Source organism: Bos indicus, chromosome 9 (genome assembly GCF_029378745.1).
Source record: "Bos indicus isolate NIAB-ARS_2022 breed Sahiwal x Tharparkar chromosome 9, NIAB-ARS_B.indTharparkar_mat_pri_1.0, whole genome shotgun sequence".
In the NCBI taxonomy this organism is placed as follows: domain Eukaryota; kingdom Metazoa; phylum Chordata; class Mammalia; order Artiodactyla; family Bovidae; genus Bos; species Bos indicus.
Genome location: NC_091768.1, coordinates 81,931,237 through 81,956,772, shown reverse-complemented (window position 1 = coordinate 81,956,772; position 25,536 = coordinate 81,931,237). Strand labels below are relative to the sequence as shown.

Sequence of the window (25,536 nt, the reverse complement as noted above, 5' to 3'; positions counted from 1 at the left end):
TCTACTTAATGGCACAAAGTATTCCCAAAGCATAGGTACCTGGTTGGAGGAATCTTCTAATCTCTGAACCAAGGAATCCCACCTCTGAGTCAGCTCCTCTGAGTCCCTGTTGATCTTCTTGGATGTCTTAGGATTATCAAGTAATTGACCCACATCCTGGCCAATCTCACTCAGTTGATCCAAAGCTTGGCGCTTCATTTCCATGTCTTCCTTCAAAATCTAGTATTTCAGATATGTATTAGATCACTGAATCACTTTAAACAGGAACGTATCTTCCTGTTCCCCCGTCAGAAAATGTAAACCTCTGTATTTTAGAGTAAAATTTACCTGCTTTAATTCCCTAAAGCTAAAACATAAGACTTCTGGTTTTAGATCATTGCAGAGCAGCATTCTAGTGTTAGGGAAATGAATTCACTCACTACATTCTATCAACCATTGACATAAAACACTAAGATATCATAGGCTCACAAGAGAGGTGCTGACAGCAACATCACTTACAGCCAGTCGTCGAACACTGACGCTTAGTTCCTTTTGGTCTTTGAAGTTGCTCGTCTGGACTTTATTTAAAGATTCTTCTTTTTCAGTTAACCATGCTTTCAACAAGCACTGCGAATAATAACCAAAGTTAGAAATATATTTAGGGAATCATTTGGTAGTTCAACTCAATCAAGTTCTAAAATCTCTTATTTTTATGTTACTGGAAGCTTTATCCACATCTGGGAGAAGAAGGATTTCAAACCCCTAAGCCTGAGGCATAAAAAACTCGGAAAGATATCTTTGCTTAAGATATAACCCTTCACAGATTTGCAACTGATCAACCTAAAATTAACCCCAAACCTGGAAAATTAAACCTAATTCTCAGGGAGGCTGATGGCTCTAAAAGGCTAAATCCAACTATCCAAGTCTCCAAAAGAATTATAACTCTCCAGATGCCGAGGGAAGGTCAGAGATTTTCTTTTCTCAGTCCCTCTGTTAGGCAAAAAAGAGAGAAAAGTCAAGTTACATGGCTTGTAAACTGCAGAGCCACATCACAGACCCACACCCCAAAGCTGATGAATTTTCCACGTATCTTGCAGGACAACCACACTAATGCTCCAGATTCAACAGCAGTTATGATTAGAAGAGGAAGCCTGAGGCTACTCCAAAGCCAATATGAAAATCTTTAAACTTCATTAGCTAACAATGCATGTCTTTTAGACATCAGATATTTAGTAAAGAGATAAATTTGAAGGAGGGATAAAAAAAAATGGCTGCCTTAATATAATTTTTCTCAAAATGTAGTATTTACCACAGAAACTTTCTTCTATAGAGTTGAGGTGGACAATTCTTGGTTGTGTGTTTGGAGTCAACTCTTTCTCAAGTTTGATTTATCAGTTTATTTAACAACCATTCTCTGCCTTTATATTTCACTCAGAAAAGGACAAATATTAAGAAAATAATGTAAATATGAATTCTGTCCTCAATGTAGTAAGAGTTACCACAAAAATACCCATGGCACCAGATAGAAAGTGCAGACACCACAAAGAGACTGCTTCCAGTTTTGAAACAGTGGGGGAGGGAGAGGGAGTTCATAAATGACTTCATGGTCCCTGATGGATATGTCACTGGCAAAGTCCACTGGGATACTGGGAAAAATAAGGTGGAATCTAGGTGACATGGTCTGACCTCTTTTGGGTTTAGTCTAGCTTCACTTGCTTATAGGGGGCAGTGTGCAAAGCCCTCACACCTAACAGGATGGATTAGTGTTCCCAGAGGAGAGTTACTGTGCCCAACACCTCAACTGGGCAGCCTGTGTGCACAAGTGCTGTGTGGGATGCCTCAGTCCAAGATGGCGGCGACAGGTATAGAGAGGCTGCACCTGGCACTGTGATCTGGAGCCAAAGAGCTCTGCCCCCTCCCGCCAACAGGAATCCTCTAAATCAGCCCCACCAATGACTGACTGCCAGGGAGAGCACTGACTAGAGCGCAAGCTCACTCCTTTCCATTCTTTCATCAAAGAATAAAATTCTCCTTTGCTTCTGAACCAGACAGTTTCATTCTATGGGCTCAAATATCACTAGGCAAGAGGGCCCTCGTAGGAGCTGGACTCAAAAGAGTTGGTAACAGGTGGGGAGAACTTAAAAACAGATAGGCAAAAAGACATTTCAAGGCAGATGCCACACTTAAACAAAAACACAGAGACTAGAAAACTAGTTTGCTCTTTCAAAAAAAATGAAAACAATACAAAACCCATCAGGAATCTACCATGGACCATGCATTGAGAATACAGCACTGAAAAGAAGTAGCACTGCTCTGCATTGAGAAGAAGCACTACACTGCATGGCCACAAGGCCACGGCAGTCTTGGAATGAGCTACAAACTGGGAATTCAGGATTTGAACACTGAGTACATGAAAGGACAGAGGGAAAGTTTGGAAGGGTAGGTTAAAGTCAATCACAGAATATCCAGCTGGTCACACTTGGCTCATGCTGGAGAAATTTTGAACTAATTCTCAGAGCCCATTTCTAACTATCTTAAAGCCTCTGCAACTAAGTGAACAATAATCCCTTGAAAGACTGTTTAATTCAGACACAGTTGATTGGTCTTATTCTCTGTAACAACAAATTATCAATTAAGTACCAATGTTGGCTTCGTTTCTACATTTTAACAAGATTTCTCCTTCCATATCATTAACAGAAGGCCATTCAAAGGTCAGTTTTAAACCTAACATAATAAATGGCCAAAATCCTAGCCACTCTCTATTTTTAAATATTTGTGATTACCAAATTTTGATTCTTTCTGAATTTTAAATTATTTTAAGAAGAGTAACACAATGGTTCCCTAGCAATCAGTCTCCTACAATCATTAATGAAGTTAAATTTCAATTATTCTATGTGACTTTTTGGCCTGAAGAAAAGATAAGTAAATTTAAACCTTTGTAAAGCAAAATGTAAACATTTCAGAAATCAGAATCAGGTCTATCATGCAATTCTTAAGAGGAAAATTCTGGCCAAAGATTGAGGGCAGGTGGCAGTAGCTTACAATTTACATGGGGACAAATTTTGCAACCTGCTTTTTAAGAGTTCTCTCTGCCACCATATTTAGTAAATCACAAAACAGCATACATTTATCCCATGAAAAGAATATAGCTGCTTTTTGTGGATGGAAATAAAAGGCATTTAAAAGAATCACAGTGAACCCTGGGATGTGGGAACAGAGTATCTGTTTATTTTCTACACCACAACTCTTTGGCATTTTGAAGAAAAGTCTTGCTTATTTGTATTCTGTTTTGATGGTTGCTTTTCTGGAAGGATGGAGATGGGCAAAAGGCCACCAATCAGACTGAAAACTCTAAGTGGCAGCTTTGCACCAAAGGTTCATTTTCTATGTTAATCCTTGGTGGAAAAAAATTAGCTACGTGTTCAATCATCGGTGTTGCTAAATAATATTTTTCCTGTTAATTTCAGCAGTTATTCTGATTAAAAATCGCAGGTTTAAAGTTCACAAAATACTGAGTGGATTCATTTATCATTATGTACTGAGCACAAGCCATACACTAGGCTGTATGGCTACAAGTCCAAATACATTATCCAACACAAATGCAGTAAAAATTATGTCAAGTAAATCCTAAAACTAGCACATCTAAAAACTAATCTAACTAATGAGCAAGGTCAAATTGTTATTACAATAGAGCTCATTTATAATGCAATCGCTATGAAGAAACTGCATAATGGACTGAAATCTGACTTTTAACATAATAAATAATTATAAATTTTCGTTCTGAAGAAATATAAGTGATTTATTCAAATGCAATAATGAATGATGGTTACTGTTCACCATGTATTTTGCCCATTATGTATACAGCTTCATACCTGTTCTTCCAATAATTCCTGCCACAAAATGTTGATTTCCTGTAACCTATTCCAGCGTTCTTCAGTCCATCGGCACACAGCCGTCCAGCGTTCACCGAGTTTCTAGAAAAGGAAAAACCGATCCTTCATCAACAAAGCCTGAAGGGATAGTTATCACAATCCTTAAAGAAATTCTTGACATCCATTGTTCTTTATTACAGAGTAGTAATTATGAAAAATATTATGAATGTTGCTTTAAATAAAACAGATGAATTCTATAAAATTATAGATAAGACAAACTAATTTCCATAGAATTTAACTATTTCATATTACACAGTTAGAATATGGCACAACTGGAACTCTATCTTGTAACTTTTTACTTCAAACTCCAGCTCTTTTCTATTTTATTGTGGCTTTTATATGAGAATTTGACAGTTTCACATACACCTTCAAAATACAGCAAACGTATCTACTTTCAAGGCTTCCATTTTTTCAGGCTATAATTAAGACAAAATTCAGTGCGTGGCTCATTTCTTAACCATTTTTACATGCCAAGACAATCTTCATCGGTAGTACCAAAAATTACGGAAAAAAAAAACTGTTTCGATTTGTTCTGTTTATATTGCATGATACACAGAAAATTCCACCAAACAGCAACAGAATATTATAAGTATTAGCAAGACTAAATCAATAAATTTGATACATTTAAAAAAATCAATCTTCATGATGACTTTCCCAACTAATTACTTTATTACCACTTTATAAATAATGATTAACAAATTCTGTTTTGTTTCTTCATTACTTACCTATAAGCAAGAATTATTTAATGCATATTATATTATTTTATTTGTATTATCAAAATAGGCTTTGCATTGCGCAAAAGTAGAGAACGTAGAGCCAGAAGAGAGATCTCTCATCTCCGCCTGAAAACTCATTGCCTATTTAAACCTCGGGGCCTTCACTCAACCACTATGAATACCCTCACTGTTAAATAGACAAGACATGAATGCCTACCTCTACGATTACTGTAAAAACTAAATACTGTTGCACCAAAATCTCAAAACCACTGCCCAGTTTTAAATGTTGCAAAAGAAAAAGAATTCCATATGATAATTTATAGTTACTAAAAATCATCAACTGAAAGTTACTGAAATCATCACCTGGCAACATTATATCAGGTAATCCAAGTTCAAATAAAATACAGCTGACCCTTGAACAATTGGGCGGGTCCACTCATACTTGGATTTTTTTCAATAAATACATAGGAAAAAATTTTGAAGATTTGTGACAAAAATTTGAAATGAAGATGAACCACACAGCCTAGAAATATCAAAAAAAAAATTAAGAAAAAGTTAAAAATTCAGGAATGCATAAAATATCTGTGCTGCTGCTAAGTCACTTCAGTCGTGTCCGACTCTGTGTGACCCCACAGATGGCAGCCCACCAGGCTCCCCCGTCCCTGGGGGAGCAATTCTCCAGGCAAGAATACTGGAGTGGGTTGCCATTTCCTTCTCCAATGCATGAAAGTGAAAAGTGAAAGTGAAGTCGTTCAGTCGTGTCTGACTCTTAGCGACCCCATGGACTGCAGCCTACTAGGCTCCTCCATCCATGGGATTTTCCAGGCAAGAGTACTGTAGATACGTATATAACATACAAAATATGTTCTAATGGACTATTTGTTACCAGTACAACTTCCAGTCAACAACAGGCTATTGTTAGTTAAGTTTTGGGGAAGTAAAAATTATACTAGGATTTCTGACTGCTTGAGAGGTCAGTGCCCCAAACCCCATGTGTTTAAGAGTCAACTGTACCAAAAACTCTCTTTATAAAGACTTGTAAGCGTACACTATAGTCACTGAGCAAAAAGAAGCAAGTTGTTGGGGTTCCCAAAACTGATGCTGACATTTACATATTGATCTACTAAAGAAACAGGGATATTAAATCCTACATGACTGAAATTCTCAAACTTGACATTTTTTTACATATTCACTGGCCCCACTCCCAGTGAGGCCCAGAAATATGCATTTTAACAAATTCATCAACTGATTCTGGGCAAGAAGGCTGTGGATCATTTGTTGGGATCAGTTCTTGAGCTTCAAAATCTTGTTCATACACCCAAAGGCTGAAGTAAATGAATGATACCTTGGTTCTCCTATAAACCCCCATGCTGTGGAACCCCAGCTGGGAAGTACAACCTAAAGAAGATGGTTTTACTAACCTAAATAAACAGACTGAACATGAAGAATAGGAACAATGTGTGACTGAGGCTCAGACCCCAGGTGCCTTAGCACTATCCTACTTTATAAGTCCTTACCTGTAATTGATCTTCCAAAATAGCTGTAGCACTCTCGCCACTGTTTTCATCAACAATCACCACCATGTGAGTCAGGGAATTCACTTTCACTTGTTCAGCCTCAAGATCATTCTGCAAACTCTAGAGAAAAAATTCAGATAAACCATTATGTCTACTCTTTCCCATTTACATATTTAAAATCTACCCAGTTGTCAATAGTAATTAAGGACACTTAATGAGGCATCCTGTTTTAAATTTCCAACCATTAGCCTAAGTGTTCTCCTAAGGAAACAAACCCATTATATATCTTTACATTTCATTATGAACCAAAGCAATTTGAAAATGCAATGTCATAACAGACTGCAAATGTGATGTCATCACTTTTATTATTTTTATTCCAAGTTTTGGCTGAAAGAATAAGAGAAAAGGTGTCACATAATCAAGTTTAGTGCATACAGTAGGAATTAAGAATATAGAATCATTAAATCAAAAAAGTTCCAAATTTAAATACACAAAGTCAGAGATCATTTTATCTAGTACAGCACTGTATAAAGTGACATAAGTCAAATGTGATTTAATAGTCAGAAGCTGTTCTGATTCGTTACCCAGGAAAGCAACTGGGGTATACAGACAATTTTCTTCCTACCTCTTCCATGGGAAGAGAATGCCAGGTCACAAGACATATATTTAGGTATATAGGTAATTTATTCAAATACTACCGATAGTGTTGTCAACTGCCTTGAGTTTTTGTGTTTAATGTATCCTTAAAGCTTAATTTACCCATTTATCTAGTTATTTCATTGAGAAATAAAATTCTTCAAACACTTTGCAGAGAAGCTATTTTACTCTACCTTTCCTTGACTATGAAAAGTTATCTCCTAAATTTGTGACCTCCCTCATAGCTAAGTTGGTAAAGAATCCACCTGCAGTGCAGGAGACCCCAGTTGGATTCCTGGGTTAGGAAGATCCCCTGGAGAAGGGATAATCTACCCACTGCAGTATTCTTGAACTTCCCTTGTGACTCAGCTGGTAAAGAATCTGTCCGCAATGCAGGAGACCTGGGTTCGATCTCTGAGTTGGGAAGATCCCCTGGAGAAGGGAAAGGCTACCCACTCCAGTATTCTGGCCTGAAGAATTTCATGGGCTGTACAGTCCATGGGGTCACAAAGAGTTGGAAACAACTGAGCAACTTTCACTTTTCAAACCACTCACAAAACTCATGAATCCTCACCTAGGAAAAGAAGCAATAGCTTTCCTGGAAGGATTATGAACAGACCAATCTGAGGGTTTCCTTATTTCCCAACACGTTGCATTCATGCAATGGACTAGGGTTCTTAACCACTCATGAGTCCAAAAAACAAAAAAAAACTTTGAGAATCTTATGGACACTATGTACTTTCACAACAAATCTCTGCTGCTGCTGCTGCTGCTGCTGCTAAGTCACTTCAGTCGTGTCCGACTCTGTGTGACCCCATAGACAGCAGCCCACCAGGCTCCCCCGTCCCTGGGATTCTCCAGGCAAGAACACTGGAGTGGGTTGTCATTTCCTTCTCCATAACAAACCTCTATATACCCATATAAAATTTGACCTGCGTTTTCATCCCTGGCTCAGAAAACCCACATCCCTATGCACTGCACCCTGCAAGTTACTGAATACAAGAGTGCACTGAAGGAGTGTCCCAGCTCTGTGCTAACGATAGACGCCATCAACCCCTGAGAATTCTAAGTGCTGCTTTTTCATATTTGATAAGGTATAAAAGAAATATGAGCCAGATTTACTTTATGATCTTCCAGCAGCTTTTGCAGGGATTTTAAGTCATCATCCAGGGGGCAAGTTTCCATCTTTTGAATGCGTTCTTCTGTGAGCGTTAACCAGGCGGACAGCTGCTGTAGCTGTTTCCTCTGGAGTTCCATGAGGACATCGTGCAACCTGTCCAAGGGGAGCAGAGCGTTATCCCTACTCCTTCTTCCCTTTGCAAAGGCAAACACACACTCCAGGCATCAAGGAAACGGGGCAGGGAACACACTCTTGTCTAACCTTTTAAAGCAACATTTAGTCTTTAAATATAGAAACCAGCAAAAAACTTATTTTCTTCCTAAATGCAGTCAATTAAATGCACTCCAAAAATGCAAATAACAGCACCCTCTATTTGTATCAGAATCATTGTTTCTTTAATCAGGAATTCCTGCCTATTAAATAGGTGGAAATTGCAGTGGAATAGTTTGCTCCTTAACATACAATACACGAAATAAAATGAACTGTACTCTTAAAAAAGGTTACAAAAGGGAGTTCTAGATAAATAAAACATAGCCCTATCTTCATGTCAGAGTTGGTGGTTAGCCAGCTTTAATACTGCAAAGTCCACATACAATGTCTTTGCCCTTTTTTTGCTGATTTCTGTATGGCCACTTTTACCTTTTCATTTGGTTAACATATCAAAGGGGAAATAAAGATCATAAAAATTCCAGCAATGCTACATACAGAAAAGAGTCAAAATTTGACAAGGCAAGTTCCCACAGACATGCGGACTTTTAGTTGTGTTAAAGTGGGCAACTGGGACTTTCAGTGGTTAAGACTTCACCTTCTAATGCAGAAGGTAAGGGTTCAATCCCTGCTCAGGGAACTAAGATCCCACAAGCCTTGTGGACAGAAAAACAGAACATAAACAGCAGAAGCAATATTGTAACAAACTCAATAAAAATTTAAAAAAATTTTTTTAAAGAAAACAACTAGGCCCCATCTTGCAGCAGTGTTCACTCCCGGGCCTCCACTCACCGGGACTGTCTGTCCATACTTTCGACCCTGAGCGCCTCCCATCTGGCATTCAGCAGGGACATTTGTTCCTGAATCTCAAACTCCTCTTCATCTGTCAGAGTTCCTTGTGTTATCAGTTGGTTTCCTGCCTGCAAGACGTTCCCCACGCTGCTCTGGTGAGCCGTCAGTTCCATCATAAAAGCCTGGGAAGGTACATCGTTATGATCTATGAGCTGCTCATTGAAGAAAAGCAAATCTTAATAAATTGTTAATGCCTAAATATCAATGCTGTGGGGGGAGAAAAAAGTAACCATGCAGACTTCAAATAAAGCAGACTTTGATCCACTTTTCTGTAAGCTCTGAATATAGGAAATAAGCAGCTGACCTAAGGAAAAAGATAAGATCAAAGAGGACCATATTATATCTGATAACACGAGCTATTTTTATGTCAATGCTGATTATGCGACTGATAGATCATTAACATGGAACTAAGAGAAGATATAATAAATAAAACACCACGCTCGCCCAAAAGGACTTGCTTAAATAAAATGACCATTTGTATTATTTTCAAACCAAAATAGCAAATAAAACCTGTCAATTAACATACCACCAAAAAACTACTTAATCAAAAGAATTCTTCACATAACCCAATCACTACAAAGCAATATATTCCTGAAATAGTAGGAAATTTTCATTATATAAAAGTATACAAGAATACTGGATACAAGTTTGTTTAATCATATAACAAATAAAAATAACCACTTCCTAGGGAGCATTCAAAATTTAAAGACTTGGTGTACTGATTAGCCATTTTATGTCTTAACTATAATAATACACTTCCAAAACGAGCAGTACTAAAGCGCTGATTTTTGTCAGTGGCTCCACTGAATCTACAAATTATGGTAAGACCAAAATCCAAAATTTAATTCCAACATAGAGTTAATCACGCACGCCAGTTTTATAATGAAGCCCTATTTAAAAATCTTAAGTCTTCCACAAAAAAAAAAAGTGTAAAGCAGAGACATTACTTTGCCAACAAAGGTCCACCTAGTCAAAGTTATGGTTTTTCCAGTAGTCATGTATGAATGTGAGAGTTGGACTATAAAGAAAGCTGAGTGCCAAAGAATTGATGTTTTTGAATTGTGGTCTAAGAGAAAACTCTTGAGTCTCCCTTGGACTGCAAGGAGATCCAACCAATTCATCCTAAAGGAAATCAGTCCTGAACATTCATTAGAAGGACTGATGCTAAAGCTGAAGCTCCAATACCTTGGCCACCTGATGCAAAGAACTGACTCATTTGAAAAGACTCTGATGCTGGGAAAGATTGAAGGCAGGAGAAAGGGACGACAGAGGATGAGATGGTTGGATGGCATCACCGACTCAATGGCCATGAGTTTGAGTAAGCTCCGGGAGTTGGTGATGGACGGGGAGGCCTGGTGTGCTGCAGTCCATGGGGTCGCAAAGAGTTAGACACAACTGAGCAACTGAACTGAACTGAACTGAAGTTCTCAAATAATGCCATGAAATTTCTGTGGAGCAGAATTCAGTAAACAATATATATCAGGGTGCATCTCCTGATTAAGACACAGGCACCATGGCACATACTCCTGTTCATCAGCTACAGATTACTTACTTCATGGGTTGCAAACTGGTCTTTGACTTCTTCCACATCATCAGAAATGTCATCCTGCTCCTGAAAAGTGTCCTCGGCAGAAAGCAACCAGGTCAGCACTTCCTCCAGTGCTATCTGATAGGTGTCTAGATCCATATCAACCTCCGTGACAGTGCTGGGGGTTTCAGCTCGGGGACTCTCTTGCTCCTCCTCTGGTGCCGAGCTCTATGAAAACAAATCCAAGAAAATCCACAAGCATCGTGAAGACCAGAAGGTGTTCAACAAAGGCACACTGGATGGAGACCCAAGGTAAAACACCACTGTGTCTTAAGGCATCTGTTGGACTCTCAGGAGCTGGGTGAGCAATGCTGTGAACTAGTCAGAAAGCATTTATTCATGCCAGGATGGCAAAGAGTACAAAAGCTGTATCACTCATGGATTCCATACTCAGACATACTCTAATATAGCTGTTATTATTCAGTCGCTCAGTCCTGTCCAACTTTTTGCAACCCCATGGACTGCAGCACACCAAGCTTCCCTGTCCTTCACTATCTCCCAGAGTATATAGTTGGGAAAAGACAAATAACCCACATGAATCACTTCTAAACAAAAATAAAAAGGCTCTTAACAAAGTTATAAATTCCATGGGTCTAACAAGGGATGTTATTTGAATTCATCAAGGGATAGATCAGGACGTTTCACAGAGGATCTGGAACATGGTGGACCTTGAAAGGGTAGATGTCATTTAAAGAGAGCAATTAGAACCCTTGTTAAATTGCTTTTACTGAATAGCATCTTAGCATTGCATTTCAGACACTAAAAGACAGCCATACATATACAGGCTACTGTACTGATGATATTTTTCTGAGGCAGTAGCCCTCTAGTTTACTAGCTGTTTTTTTTTGTTTGTTTGTTTGTTTGTTTTTAAGAGCCTGTGGAATAAGTTATTCCAAGCTCCTTCTAAGCAATGGAGTATTTTCTTATATACTTCAGAATTGTATAACCAAACTAACCACCTATCTCATTCACTAGTTCCCTTCCAGAGCAAAGTTCTTTAAAATTTGCTTATAGCCTGTCTCTACCTTTTCACCTCTCATCCACAACTTTCATGTATCTGAAACATACAAACATGTATAGAAAACAACATAAGAAAAGGTCATGTATTTCGCAACTGCTTTTGTTAACACTCCCTTTCATGCTGATCAGGTCTTGGTCCCTACCACACACCTGGAAAGTATTTTGCCACTGCTACCAATAACCTTCTCAATGACAAATACATTCTTCTAGCATCATCTTCAGGATGATCATGTAATGAACACAAAACCAGAACATTTTTTATAACCAAAGTGCTAGAACAACATACATAAGCCAAAACTGTTTAAAGCAAACCCAGAAGTCTGGTCACCTTCTGTTTCTTAAGCTCCCAGGGCATTCTATACATCTGACCTGTCCCCACCCTCTCGAAGTTCTCCTTTCCCTGCTTTAATAACACCACCTTGGTTCTTCTCCTAGTTCAAAAGCATTTGCCAACATGTAAGTACTGAAGCTCCTCAAAATTAAGTCCAGGCCCTTTTTTAATTCTCCTTATGTACTTGGCCTGCAAGGTTTCATCCATTGCTATTAGATTTCAAGAACCCTCTATTAATATATCCTATTACCTTTATATTTCTCGTCCCAAACTCCTATGTCCCACCTTCCTTAACATTTCCACTTCAATTTTTCATAGGCATATCAAACCTTGTCAATATTCAAACCCTTCATTTTTTCCCCCAAACCTCTCCGAGCTTCCCATTTCAGTAAATGGCTCCTCCGTGCACTTAACTCCTCCAGCTAAACACCAGGGGGCCAGACATGGTTCCTCTTTTTCTTTCCCCTCCTACATTTAATATGGATAAGAATTCCTACCTTCAAAATTTATCTCAAACCCATCCAGGTCTTTCCATCTTCACAACTGTCATTTGACTTCAGCACTACAACAGCCTGATCACCAGTGTCTTCAGTTCCCTGTTACTATCCAGACGTCTACCTCCACCATCCACTTCTCACAGAGCAGCCGGAATGATGTTTGCAAAAATGCAATTATATCCTAAGACTTCCCTGCTTAAAATCTTTCACTGCTTTCTCAATGCTTTTAAGATACAATTGAAAATTCTTAACATAGTTTGTAAAAATACTGTGACAGCGAGAAACAGAGTGAGTGAGTGTGTGTGTGTAGGGCCGGATTTCAATTAGGTTAATCGGGGAAGTCTTCTCTGAAAAAGTTCCATTGAAACTGAGGAAAGATGGGAAGCTTGCCATGTAAACAGTGGGTGGAGGAGCGTTTCATGGAGATCAGCCCACAGGTACAAGAATCTGGGGGAAGGAGAGGAGAAGTCCACCGTGACTGGAGTGCACTGGCCTGAGAAGAGTTGCGGCAGTGGGCTGGGTCTTGTAAACTACAAGAGGTAGCTGTAGAGAAAGCTGGAACAGAAAGTAAACACACCCCAATTATTTTGAAGGAAGACTCCAAAGGGACCCGGTAAATGACATGCAGGAGCTAAAAACAGTGAATCAGTGAGCCCATAGATGCAACACTGGATAATTAGGAGACAGATGATGCCAAAGAGAGAGAAGGAAAAATGAGTTAAGTTCTGGACCTAAAACTCTGAAACTGGAAAGCCAGCATGATCCTGGAGATCATTTAGTACCAAACTTCCATATTCTAATGAAGATATCTGAGAACTAGGAAACTTAGTGACCAGCTAAAGGTTATTAAGATAGGCACTAGGATCTATGAGGTGGAAAATGGAAGGCGTTATCTGACTGCAAGTGTCAGAAGGTATTCATTCAAATTCAAGAGGAGATTTTTGACTGAGAGATCAATTTCAAGAGAAATTCAGGAATTATTTACTGATCACCTAATGCTCTAAGCATATATCTGTAGAAAGAGAAAGAGAGGAAGGCGGGCTATTAGCGTTCGTTGAAAAGTAAAAGATAGCAAGATACGTCAAAGAGTAGATGATTACAACTTGACCACATCATATTTCTTCCGTTAACTTAATTCAACTTCTAAGGCATTAATGAAAGCATGCAAATGAAGAGTTTAATATCAATACACTGCTCTTTTTCATTATTCAGTTATACATATACATGTATCTGGGCTTCCCTGGTAGCTCAGACAGTAAAAGAAGCCACCGGCAATGCAGGAAATCTGGGTTTAATCCCTAGGTTGGGAAGACGCCCTGGAGAAGGGAATGGGAACCCACTCCAGTATTCTTGCCTGGAGAATCTGAGGACAGAGGAGTCTGGTGGGCTCCAGTCTATGGTGTCATAAACAGTCAGACACGTCTGAGCGACTAACACATACTCTGACATATACACACACACACGTATCTATAGTCTTTCTAAAATTCTTTTCCCAGTTAGATTATTAGTGAATATTGAGCAGAGTTCCCTGTGCTACACAGTAGGTTATCCATTTTAAATACAGCATTGTGTACATGTCAATCCCAAACTTCCTAATACACTTGCTCTTAATCAAACAGCATGTTATGCAAAAGCATGACTATCCTAGGCCCAAACTCCAGCCTTGCTATATGAAACATACTTTTTCCCTTTTAAAAAGTAAAATCAGTAAAGTTGTGGTTTTCCATTACATGCGCATGATGGTGTCAGCACGCTAACTGACAAACTGAAGCTTTGATGCTGAGAAGTCAAGATTTCTCAGGCAAGCGAAAAATCCTCAGAATTATCTTACCTATTACCTTACAAAAAACAAATACGGCAAGTCAAATATATTAGTAAAAATTTACCTGTACCTGTATGTTAATTTCTCCTTCTTCACATTCTTTCTTATATTTCCTTGGAAGTGTTTCTACCTCACGGATGGCATCTATAGTGACTTGCTGAGGTAGCACTTCAAACAAAGACGTTAAATACATAATTATGGATTTCTTGTCAGGAAGCTGAACAGCAACATCTAATAGTGAAAGAAAATAAGAACCAGCTTAAATTAGATGTCCAAAGTATGTGAATTGCTCAATATTAGATATAAAATAACTGTCCTTAGTGCCCATAAACAATACTAGTATACTATCTTTGCAATACCACAGCTTGGTAACTTTCATATAATATATGAGACACAGGTAAAGATGATTACCTATGGATTTTTGTGCAATATCCCATTTCTTAAAAATCTTCCCTAAAAGTTTCCCCCACAAGGCTAAAAGATAAGCTACCATTTAAGGTAATGTCACAGATTTCATTCATATTATGAAAATAAGTCTAGACTTCAGTCTTGCAACATTCATAAGTAATGTTTTCACATCGTATATAAGAAGCTCGTTTCATACAAAAAACACATTTTAATTAAATGAACCAAACACTAAATTGCTTGTCTAATAATTTTGTTTTCCTAAAACATTAAATCTTATGCTGATATTTATTAACTATTCTCCAGTGATGTAATTAAATTTCCTCCTGAAGGATCCTAGAAATTGTTAAGCACAGTATTATGTCTATAATAAAAAGTCTTGTACCATATTTCAAAAGAAAAAACACTTCCTTAACTCTTACAATTCTTTCTACAAAGAGAGAACAACAAAAACAAACAAACAAACAAAAATACTGCATTTCAAATATTCAAAATTATAAAGCAAAACCAAGATTGAAATTAAACACTGAACAATACCTTCAGGATCTAATAGCTTTTCAATTCCCAAATAAGTTTGAGCCTTGCTGAAGGCATGTTCAAGTCTCTCAGTTGGGGACATTTTGACAACTCTATCCCAGCTGAAGAGATCAGGTCTGAAATTAGCATGCAAATAAAATTTAGTGATGATAAAATATGTGGGGAAAAAGTTGTTACTGTTATAATCATATACATTTCAGTTTTTTGCTTTTTTATTTGTGAATATAAATTTAAAAGTTTATCTTTTATATCCCAAAAGCTTGTCAAATATATAATACTTTATAAAATATAAATATGAAAATGACAGGTAAAACATTCTAAGATTTTTGTATTGGTTAAATATGCTGTTAAAATTCTGGAGTAGCCACTGAATGACTAGAAATGATATATTTCCCAAATGGTGAAAGAAAGAAAAAAAAACAGGAGGAAGAACCTACAAGAAGACAAGAAGAAAAAGTAAGAAAAATGAGCTCAAAATAAATTTAAGAAGGAACTTCTGTAAATACATCAGTTATCACAATAATGTTAATGGACTAAAATCTCTGATTAAAAGACCAAGATTAGCAGAACAGAAAATCCAGCTCTAATCACTTCACAGGATTTTTCTAACACAAAAATCCCTAATAGGATTTCCATCCACCCCACTCCATAGAGCTATTGTTTAGTATTTCATTTCTATCATGATTTTCTTTTAATCCCACAAACTGGACATTATTGTCACCCTGACTGCTTAAAAGCTGATCATTTTCTTTGCGCTGTATCTGCTCTTGCACCTTGGACCAACCTACCTTTCTGAGATTTGCCTCCCTCACCCCCAACCCCAGTTCCCTCTCTGACTCCACCTCCTGTTACACCCCTTACTCACACCCTTGCACCCAGGGACCTCCCACATGCCAGGTAATTCCTCTCATCTTGCCTGAAAGATTTTTCTTCAGCAATATTTACCACTTCAATATGCTACACAACTTACATTTCCATTTTTTAAAATGGCCTGCTTCCCTCTATTTGAACATTAATTCCAAGAAGGAGAACTGGGATTTTTGCTTGCTATTTATCTCTGTTCTACGTCCTATGCCCAGCACACAGAGGACACCGCATACATTTTTGTTCAGTCAAGCAATAGATAGAAAAATGTTTTAGCTACAATTCAAGTTTTCTGACAGCATCTCTTAACCAACTAGAAACAGAGGACAACCTCCTTAAACTGATAAAGGAGATGAAGAAGACTGGGTTTTTTTTTTCATCAGATAAAAGGTATATGAAAAAAAAATACAGCAAATAACAGCGTTATGGTAAAACATTAAAGAACAAGACATTCTGCCTCAGTACTACCAATGTAGATCAATATTGTATTGAAGGACAAGGCACAAATGAAGGGAAAGAGAAGAGGAGGGAAAGAAAGAGGAAGGGAGGGAAGGAGAGAAAAATGATTATAATTCATGAAAAAAACCTACAGTAACAAAATAAAACCTACAATAACAAATTCAAAATTTATCAGAATTTAACAATCTTCTAGATATAAGCCATAGAAAAGTCAACTGCATTTTTATATATCAGTAAAGAACATACAGGAAATAAAACTTGAGACAATAAATAATTTATAAGAGGGATAAAACACATAACAAATTTTGCCTTTCACAATTAAATTCTTGCTGCATCTGGAATTTATTTGGGATGTGGTGATGCAGGGATCCAATTCATGCGTTTCCACTTATTCCATACCATCTATAATTTGCAGCATTGACTCAGTTGTAGATCAGAATGGAGCTATTTCTGAGCTATTTATTCCCTTAGGTTGAACTACACGAAACTGCCATTCTTACGTATCAAAACAGTCAAATATTGGCAATTTCTTATGCTTCAGCTTTTTATTACATTGTATTTTATTTGTAGTGCTATATAGTCTCAATTAATATAGCTTCATAACTAGTCTTGCTTTCTGTTTGGAAACTACTTTAGCCTGTCTCTTCTTCAAGAGTGAAGTGGCTCCTTTTGATCCCTTGGTCTTTTATTATAGAATCAGACTATGATAACAAGTTTCATGAAAAAAAATCATTTATCTACTTTTTATTGGGGTTACACTAAATTTATAGAGTTTTTTCTTTTAGCAGAAGGCTGAAAAGTATTACAATTCTTTGTGTATATTATTGGTGTAGTGCGGAATGAGTGGGCTTGAACTATGTGAATTATTTTACATTTTTTAACTTACAAATACATACAAGAAATCATGGATTTTGTGCACTGTGGCATTTAAGTCCTATGGAAATAAAACATGATGGGTGTTTTTTTTTCCTATGATATTTCTTTTTTTTATGTTTTCAGAGAGCATGTACAGAGGAGAGAGTGGTCATGGGAAGGGACCTTAGGAGGGATTAAGCAGGGAGAGACAGAAAGGATGTACAAATTTGTACAAATCTGCACAGCTAAGAAGAGTCACATCTCACTTATGTCGGTGGAGCACGGCATTAAAGGCAAGCCCATCTGTCCAGCTGGTGGTGAAGTTGAGGACGTTGACCTGACTGTATGGCCTTGTGGACTGGCGCACCCAGCTCAGCAGGATCTTTTCGCTGTTCGTCTGCTGCAGGTCTGACATGATATCCTTCATGACATCTTTCACCTGTTCAAATGAAACAATGCCTGCCGATAACTTCAAGTGGTAACCAGAATCAAGTCCCTGAATGCCGCCGCTGCTGCTGCTAAGTCGCTTCAGTCATGTCTGACTCTGTGTGACCCCACAGATGGCAGCCTACCAGGCTCCGCCGTCCCAGGCATTCTCCAGGCAAGAACACTGGAGTGGTTTGCCACTGCCTTCTCCAATGCATAAAAGTGAAAAGTGAAGTCGCTAAGTCATGTCTGACTCTTCGCGACCCCATGGACTGCAGCCTACTGCATGGGATTTTCCAGGCAAGAGTACTGGAGTCGGGTGCCATTGCCTCCTCCCCCATCAGTGTGCACAGATATATAAATGAATAGATAAACAGATACAGAGAAACAAGAGACGAGGGAAAGCTCTTCCTCACAAGTGGAAAGATAATTAACAAATGTAGAAGAAATGATGAAATTAGAAAATCACTTTGCCAAGCACCATAACAATAACTGATGGCTCAGTGGTAAAGAATTCGCTTGCCAATACAGGAGACATTGGTTTAGTCTTTGGGTCAGAAGGATCCCCTAGAGAAGGAAATGGCAACCCACTCCAGTATTCTTGCCTTGGAAATCCTATAGACAGAGGATCCTGGCAGGCTACGGTCCATGGGGTCACAAAAGAGTTGGACATGACTTAGCGACTAACAACAGCAACAAGAACTACGAATGGATCTTAAAAATAATGGACAAAAGTTTGATAAGCAGCTGAATATTTACAAAGCCTCAAAATAGATCTCCACAAGATACTTTTCAATAACAAAGGGCAGTCACCGTACAGTGGAGACACTGGCAGAGTTCACCTTACCCAAATGATGAGCTAATACAGCCGGAAAAAAATACCAGACAGCACGTGCTTTGTGATATGGTATATTAAACTCAGCATCATTTTTGTGGTGTTTATCCCACAAATGAATAACCTTAAATCTAATCACGAGGAAATATCAGTCAAACCCACATGGAAGAACATTCTACAAAATAACTATTCAGTATGCTTCAAAAACGTCAATATCATGAAGTGCAAAGAAATACTCAAAAATTATGCCAGATTAAAGATGACTAAAAAGACAAGGAAAAAGAATGTAATTCATAATCCTGTATTGTTTTCTCTAAACGATATTATTGGGGCAATTAACAAAATCGCCGTCAGATTTCTAAATCACATAATTATTTTGTTTCAATATTATCTTCCTGATTTTACTAATTATATACTATTTGTTAGGGTATAGTATAATAATTGTATAATGATTAATATTAGCATTATAAATATTATAATGTATGAATATATTTATAACAATATATAAATATTATGTACTCAACATTTTATATTAATATATTGTAGTTATATAAGAGAACTTCTTGTTTTTAGAAATAATTTGCTTTTACAAAATACACACTTAACTATTTCGTGAAAGAGGGACAGAGAGAGAGAAAACACAAAAAAACAAATAGCTGTTAACATTTGGAAAATCTGAGTGAAAAGTATCCAGGAATTCTTTGAGTTATTTTTGCAATGTTTCTATAAGCCTGGTACTTTTCAAATTTAATATTTAAAAATAGATACTTTTTCTCTATGCCAGGAAAATAGAGCAGTTTGTCAGGCTTTTTATTCAAAATAAGTTGAATTATATCCTTTCTCCAAATTCGTATGTTGAAATCCCAACCCCCAGCACCTCACAATAGGGATGTATTTAGAAATAGAATCTGTAAAGAAGTAGTTAAGGTAAAATGAGATCACGTGGGTTAGCCCTAATCCAGTATGACTGGTATCTTGGAATAAGCAAAGGAGATTAGGACACAGACATACACAGACCACATGAGAAGACAAGAAGAAGGGAGCCACCTACCAATAAAGGAGAAGAAACCAACCTTGCTGACACCTGGATCTCCGATTTCTAGCCTCCAAAATTGTGAAAAAACAAATTTCTATTGTTGAAGCCACCCAGTCTGTGGTACCCTGTGGCAGCTCTAAGAAACTAATACACATATGATCCATTTCCAATTCCTATTAAAAAGTAATTGAAAATTTCCCCACCTGCCAGTGCAAAATGATGCTCCAAAGTAATCCTAAAGTCAGTTTGTGGTTTCCATCTACAATGTCCGTTCCTCCTATATTCACTAAATCCACCTAGTAAAATGAAAAAATAACTTTTAAGACAATTTTTCTACAGAAACCCATATTTTTGTTTTAGCACATTTGGACAACAATATAAGTAAACGATAAGAAAAATTTCACTTTAGAGAGTCAGGTAAACCTAAGTCACAAAAATGTATTACTTAAACAATAGATCAATAAAGCAATCACAAAAAAGCACAACTATTCCTTCACTCATAGAAAAGGTTCAATACTTCTCATATGAGAAATGTTTCTAAAAAATCGGTTGACACCGCTGCCCAGAGCAGGTGGCTGGTTTCGTAATAAATCATCCCAATGGCATCAAAGTACCCCCAAAGTCCCATGACAAACTTACATTATTCTGATGTAAAACCTGCAGCACTCTGTTGACATTATTTAAAGCGTGCACCCTCGTGGAGCCACGTTCTTTCGGCTGGAAAGCAAAACACAAAAGCAAATGAGACAGAATCCCTCCATGTTGCTGTCAATCACTGACACTGAGAGGCACGTGAAACAGCAGCTCAGCCTACAGGTCCTCTCTGTGCTAGGAGCCCACGCTGGGTTCTCAGGCCACCGTGGAGGCCAGCATTGACGGAATGCAAATCCTCCCACGAATAGCATCCTAAGATAGTAGTTCCTTAGCATGCCTGAACACTGGAATTCCCCAGGGATCTTCCCAAAACACCAATGCTGTGTCCAATCCCACTCCCTATGATTGTGTTTTAATGAGTCTTTAGTATAGTCTGGTTTGGGAATTTGTACAAGATTTCCCTGGTGATTCTAAGGTACAAACAAGCTTGAGAATCAATGCTCCACCAGGGAAAAAGCATATTCTGTCTCAATTGGGCTGGAGGCACAAAGATTTAGAAGTTATGTCCCCTCCACCTGCACTAGTGTAGACAGAGCAGAGAGGATTCAGAGGTGCTATACTAGGATCCAGATAGCATTACGAGGGCCCGCGGGGAAGACTGGAATTGCCACCTGGGAAAGGTGACCTGGGAGGCTTCTTTCTGCCTCACTGGCCAGGGAACCTTATCTAAGAAAGGAATCGGTTTCTCCAGTAGATGCCTACCCACCATCTGGTGCAAAAGGTAGAGTGTAACAACCCACACTCTAGCAAGAAAGAAATTCATCTTCAAAAGTGCATCTCTCTATACCTTTTATAGTAATTCTACCTCTAGTGTCAAAGTTTGTACCCATAAAATGCATCCTTTTCATTGGCAAAGTTACTTCTGTGTGAGAATTAGGTACCATGCACCTAAAGTAATAGAGTCGGATTTGATGATGAAACAAACATGAAGATAATACTGAAAATCTGAATAAAAATAGACGTCATCAGTTTTGATAACCTTTTTTTAACCATTTGTTAAATAACAAAAAACATATTTGTCTCTACTTTCCACTATTCAGAATATCATACCTTCTTTACATATCCATCCTTCTTTGTAATTCTCTACTGCCTGAGAGCAATAAAAATAAAAAGTAATTTTTTGGATAAAAATAGAATCCTCAATAAAGCCTAAATATAGTTCCACCAAAAAATTCATTAAAACCCTTTTTTTATGTTCCTATATCAGCCTTTACATTGTAAGGACCCCCAGAGGGTCTTCAAGTATCAGCAATAAGAGATACTCCATTAGACTGGTTCCTGAAGATAACATCTCTCACCAGTGAGGTTCCAGTGAGGCCTTCTAGAAGATCCAATAGCTTCCTTCCATCCTTGAGGTCTGTGAACATATCACTGATGGGTGGTTTTCCACTCTATAAAAGAAAAATACAACATCAGCAACAGAAATTTCACATATAAATTGCAATTTTTTTTCTCTAGTTACAAGTCTGGGTGATCAGCAGACAATACAAATTTGCCTTGTATGGAAAAAAGTACAAAGAACTTTGAATTCTATAAAAAAGGTTATAAGCTGAAAGATGGAAACTGCATTATTTCTTAGAAAAGGAGTAAATAAAACTGTGGTTAATGTCAATATGCTTTGACTATGGTAAATATGGTTGACCATTGAACAACACAGTTTAATCTTACAGGTCCATTTACAGGTGGATTTTCCCTTTTTTAGTAGTAAATACTACAATTTGGCAATAAGGAGTTCATGATCTGAGCCACAGTCAGCTCCTGGTCTTGTTTCTGCTGACTGTATAGAGCTTCTTCATCTTTGGCTGCAAAGAATGTAATCAATCTGATTTCGGTGTTGACAATCTGGTGATGTCCATGTGTAGAGTCTTCTCTTGTGTTGTTGGAAGAGGGTGTTTGCTATGACCAGTGCATTCTCTTGACAAAACTCTATAAGCCTTTGCCCTGTGTCATTCCGTATTCCAAGGCCAAATTTGCCTGTTACTCCAGGTGTTTCTCGGAGAAGGCAATGGCAGCCCACTCCAGTACTCCTGCCTGGAAAATCCCATGGACCGAGGAGCCTGGTAGGCTGCAGTCCATTGGGTTGCTAAGAGTTGGACACGACTGAGCGACTTCACTTTTACTTTTCACTTTCATGCATTGGAGAAGGAAATGGCAACCCACTCCAGTGTTCTTGCCTGGAGAATCCCAGGGACAGCGGAGCCTGGTGGGCTGCCGTCTATGGGGTTGCACAGAGTCGGACACGACTGAAGTGACTTAGCAGCCAGGTGTTTCTTGACTTCCTACTTTTGCATTCCAGTCCCATATAATGAAAAGGACATCTTTTTTGGGTGTTAGTTCTAAAAGGTCTTGTATGTCTTCATAGAACCATTCAACTTCAGCTTCTTCAGGATTACTGGTTGAGACATAGGCTTGGATTACCATGATATTGAATGGTTTGCCTTGGAAACAAACAGAGATCATTCTGTCATTTTTGAGATTACACCCAAGTACTGCATTTCGGACTCTTTTGTTGACCACGATGGCTACTCCATTTCTTCTAAGGGATTCCTACCCACAGTAGTAGATATAATGGTCCCATCACTTCATGGGAAATAGATGGGGAAACAGTGGAAACGGTGTCAGACTTTATTTTGGGGGGCTCCAAAATCACTGCAGATGGTGACTGCAGCCATGAAATTAAAAGACGCTTACTCCTTGGAAGGAAAGTTATGACCAACCTAGATAGCATATTCAAAAGCAGAGACATTACTTTGCCAACAAAGGTCCGTGTAGTCAAGGCTATGGTTTTTCCAGTGGTCATGTATGGATGTGAGAGTTGGACTGTGAAGAAAGCTGAGCACCAAAGAATTGATGCTTTTGAACTGTGGTGCTGGAGAAGACTCTTGAGAGTCCCTTGGACTGCAAGGAGATTCAACCAGTCCATCCTAAAGGAAACCAGTCCTGGGTATTCACTGAAAGGACTGATGCTGAGGCTGAAACTCCAACACTTTGGCCACCTCATGTGAAGAGTTGACTCATTGGAAAAGACCCTGATGCTGGGAGGGATTGGAGGATTGGGGGCATGAGGAGAGGGGGACGACAGAGGATGAGATGGCTGGATGGCATCACCAACTCAATGGACATGAGTTTGGGTGAACTCCGGGAGTTGGCGATGGACAGGGAGGCCTGGCATGCTGCGATTCATGAGGTCGCAAAGAGTCGGACATGACTGAGCGACTGAACTGAACTGAAATACTACAATATTATATGATCCGTGGTTGGTTGAATTCACTGATATGGAACTGGGACAGGAGAGAGCTAATTAAATTATTTGTGGGCTTTCAATTCTGCAGCATCAGCACCTATAATACCCCATGCTGTTCAAGAGTCCAATGTATTCCTGAGAAGGAAGAGGTGTTAAAAATATAAATGAGCATAGAGCACCTGGGTACAGAGACCAAAGAAGACAGCGTATTCTTATTCCAGCTCTACACTTTACATTCACAGTATAACCGTGGCTTTCGCTATTTCCATTAATGGAAGCAGGTCATGTCGTCATCAATTTCAGCTCTCCAGTTTCCTCTCTGGTGCTTGGTCTGTGCTTGGTCTGTATTTCTAGCTACTAACTTCTGAATGATTAGGATATTTTTGGCTCTGTATCTAAACTCAGTATGAGTCCTGTATTTTAAATGACAAAACTTACATAATTTCTAAACTCTTTGTTTCTGATGTTGTTAGTTGCTCAGTCGTGTTCAACTCTGCAACCCCATGGACTGTAGCCTACTAGGCTCCTCTGTGTATGGGATTTTCCAGGCAAGAATACTGGAGTGGGTTGCCATTTCCCACTCTTGGGGATCTTCCCAACTGAGGGATCAAAGCTGGGTCTCCTGCACTGAAGGCAGATTCTTTACCATCAAGCCACCAGAGAAGCATGAAGTTCCCCTGATGAATATATCCTATTGTCTAATGCCAGAAAATCCAAATTCATTCACAGATAGACCTTGTCTCTGTGTGACATCATAATTGTATGCAACAGGACAATTACTCATGGAAAATCTCAATATGACCATTAACTAAGTAGTGAACCTAAATCACCAACTTAACTGTCTTCTAAATCACAGGTTATTATAAAAATAAAAAAATTAATATTAGGTGAAAAAGTTATAAAGCACAATATAATAAGTGTTTCATAATTATGTTGAATCAAATTATTCTCTTCCAACATGAAATCTCCAGAGATTAAGTCTTAGTTCTTATCAGTAATAAAGATATTTTATAATGATTAATTATTGTATCTTCATTATTCTTTACTTTAAAAAACATGAAATCATATGAAACAGAATTATAGTGAGCTTGACATGGATAAGTGGGAAGGAAACCATTCTGAAGTTTCCTAAAACTTTGCATTTTCCCTTTTTTTCCTCTCCTCTTGATTTGTTACAATTTTGATTCTATATAACATATACTCAACCAATGGTTTTTATCAGGTGGCTTTTCCATAGTTCACATATTCTAAATGAAGGGAAGTATGGTAAAGTCTTCACCGAAGACTTCACAGAATCAGTAAAGAATAAACTATCATTTATTTATATCTGAAACAAGGCTGCTTTTTTATTTCCAGCTACCATTGCGTTAGCAGCAATGATGTCAGAAACATATGGATGATCTCCATCTATCACATAATAAACAGATTTGCGTGATGCAGGAGACCAGATCCAGAGGCAATGCCTTGAGGCAGAGCAGGAAAGATTCCTGCACATTAAAGACTTCTTGGGACGGTTCCATGTTTCCAATGCAGAGGTATGGGTTAGCTCCCGGGCAAAGAAACCAGGATCCCACATGCCTCGAGGTGTGGCCAAAAATTTAAAAAAATTTTAAAGACTCCTTACCTGCTGTCAATAAAAGCAAAGAGCAGAAATGGCCCCAGTCATCTGCTACCCCTACCTTCCTCCTCTCAAAACCCATCCAAGTACACTTGAGCAAAGTAGCCACCAAATACCCAGATTCCCTTTCAGGAAGAGGTGAACAACTTTGGTCTTAGAGCAAAGAGACAAGAAATCAGGTAAAATTCATGGAAAAAACAAATAGGGATATCCCAGCACAGAAAGGATCTTAAGAATACGGAGGACATAGGCAGCTAAATAATGTCTGGGCAGCATTTGTGATTGTTGCTGTTTAGTCGATAAGTCATGTCAGACTCTTTGCAACCCCATGGACTGTAGCCCACCAGGCTCCACTGTCCATAGGATTTCCCGGGCAAGAATACTGA

The 25,536-nt window shown here is 38.3% G+C and overlaps 1 protein-coding gene across 10 annotated transcripts in view; it reads right to left on the bottom strand.

Moving 5' to 3' along the window:
• Nucleotides 1–25,536, bottom strand: part of UTRN (utrophin) — a 557,788-nt gene that overhangs the window by 405,707 nt on the left and 126,545 nt on the right. For 8 of the 10 annotated variants that reach the window (XM_070795583.1, XM_070795585.1, XM_070795584.1 and 5 more), the window contains 13 exons: nt 21,587–21,679; nt 20,274–20,351; nt 19,838–19,930; nt 17,604–17,776; nt 15,160–15,275; nt 14,282–14,448; nt 10,512–10,715; nt 8,900–9,081; nt 7,903–8,053; nt 6,145–6,264; nt 3,852–3,953; nt 499–606; nt 40–219 (listed from right to left, as the gene is read on the bottom strand). In XM_070795583.1, the coding sequence (XP_070651684.1) occupies nt 40–219; nt 499–606; nt 3,852–3,953; nt 6,145–6,264; nt 7,903–8,053; nt 8,900–9,081; nt 10,512–10,715; nt 14,282–14,448; nt 15,160–15,275; nt 17,604–17,776; nt 19,838–19,930; nt 20,274–20,351; nt 21,587–21,679 (1,767 nt within the window). The remainder of the gene's footprint in view (nt 1–39; nt 220–498; nt 607–3,851; nt 3,954–6,144; nt 6,265–7,902; nt 8,054–8,899; nt 9,082–10,511; nt 10,716–14,281; nt 14,449–15,159; nt 15,276–17,603; nt 17,777–19,837; nt 19,931–20,273; nt 20,352–21,586; nt 21,680–25,536) is intronic. The other 2 variants (XM_070795587.1, XM_070795582.1) reach the window with 1 other exon arrangement.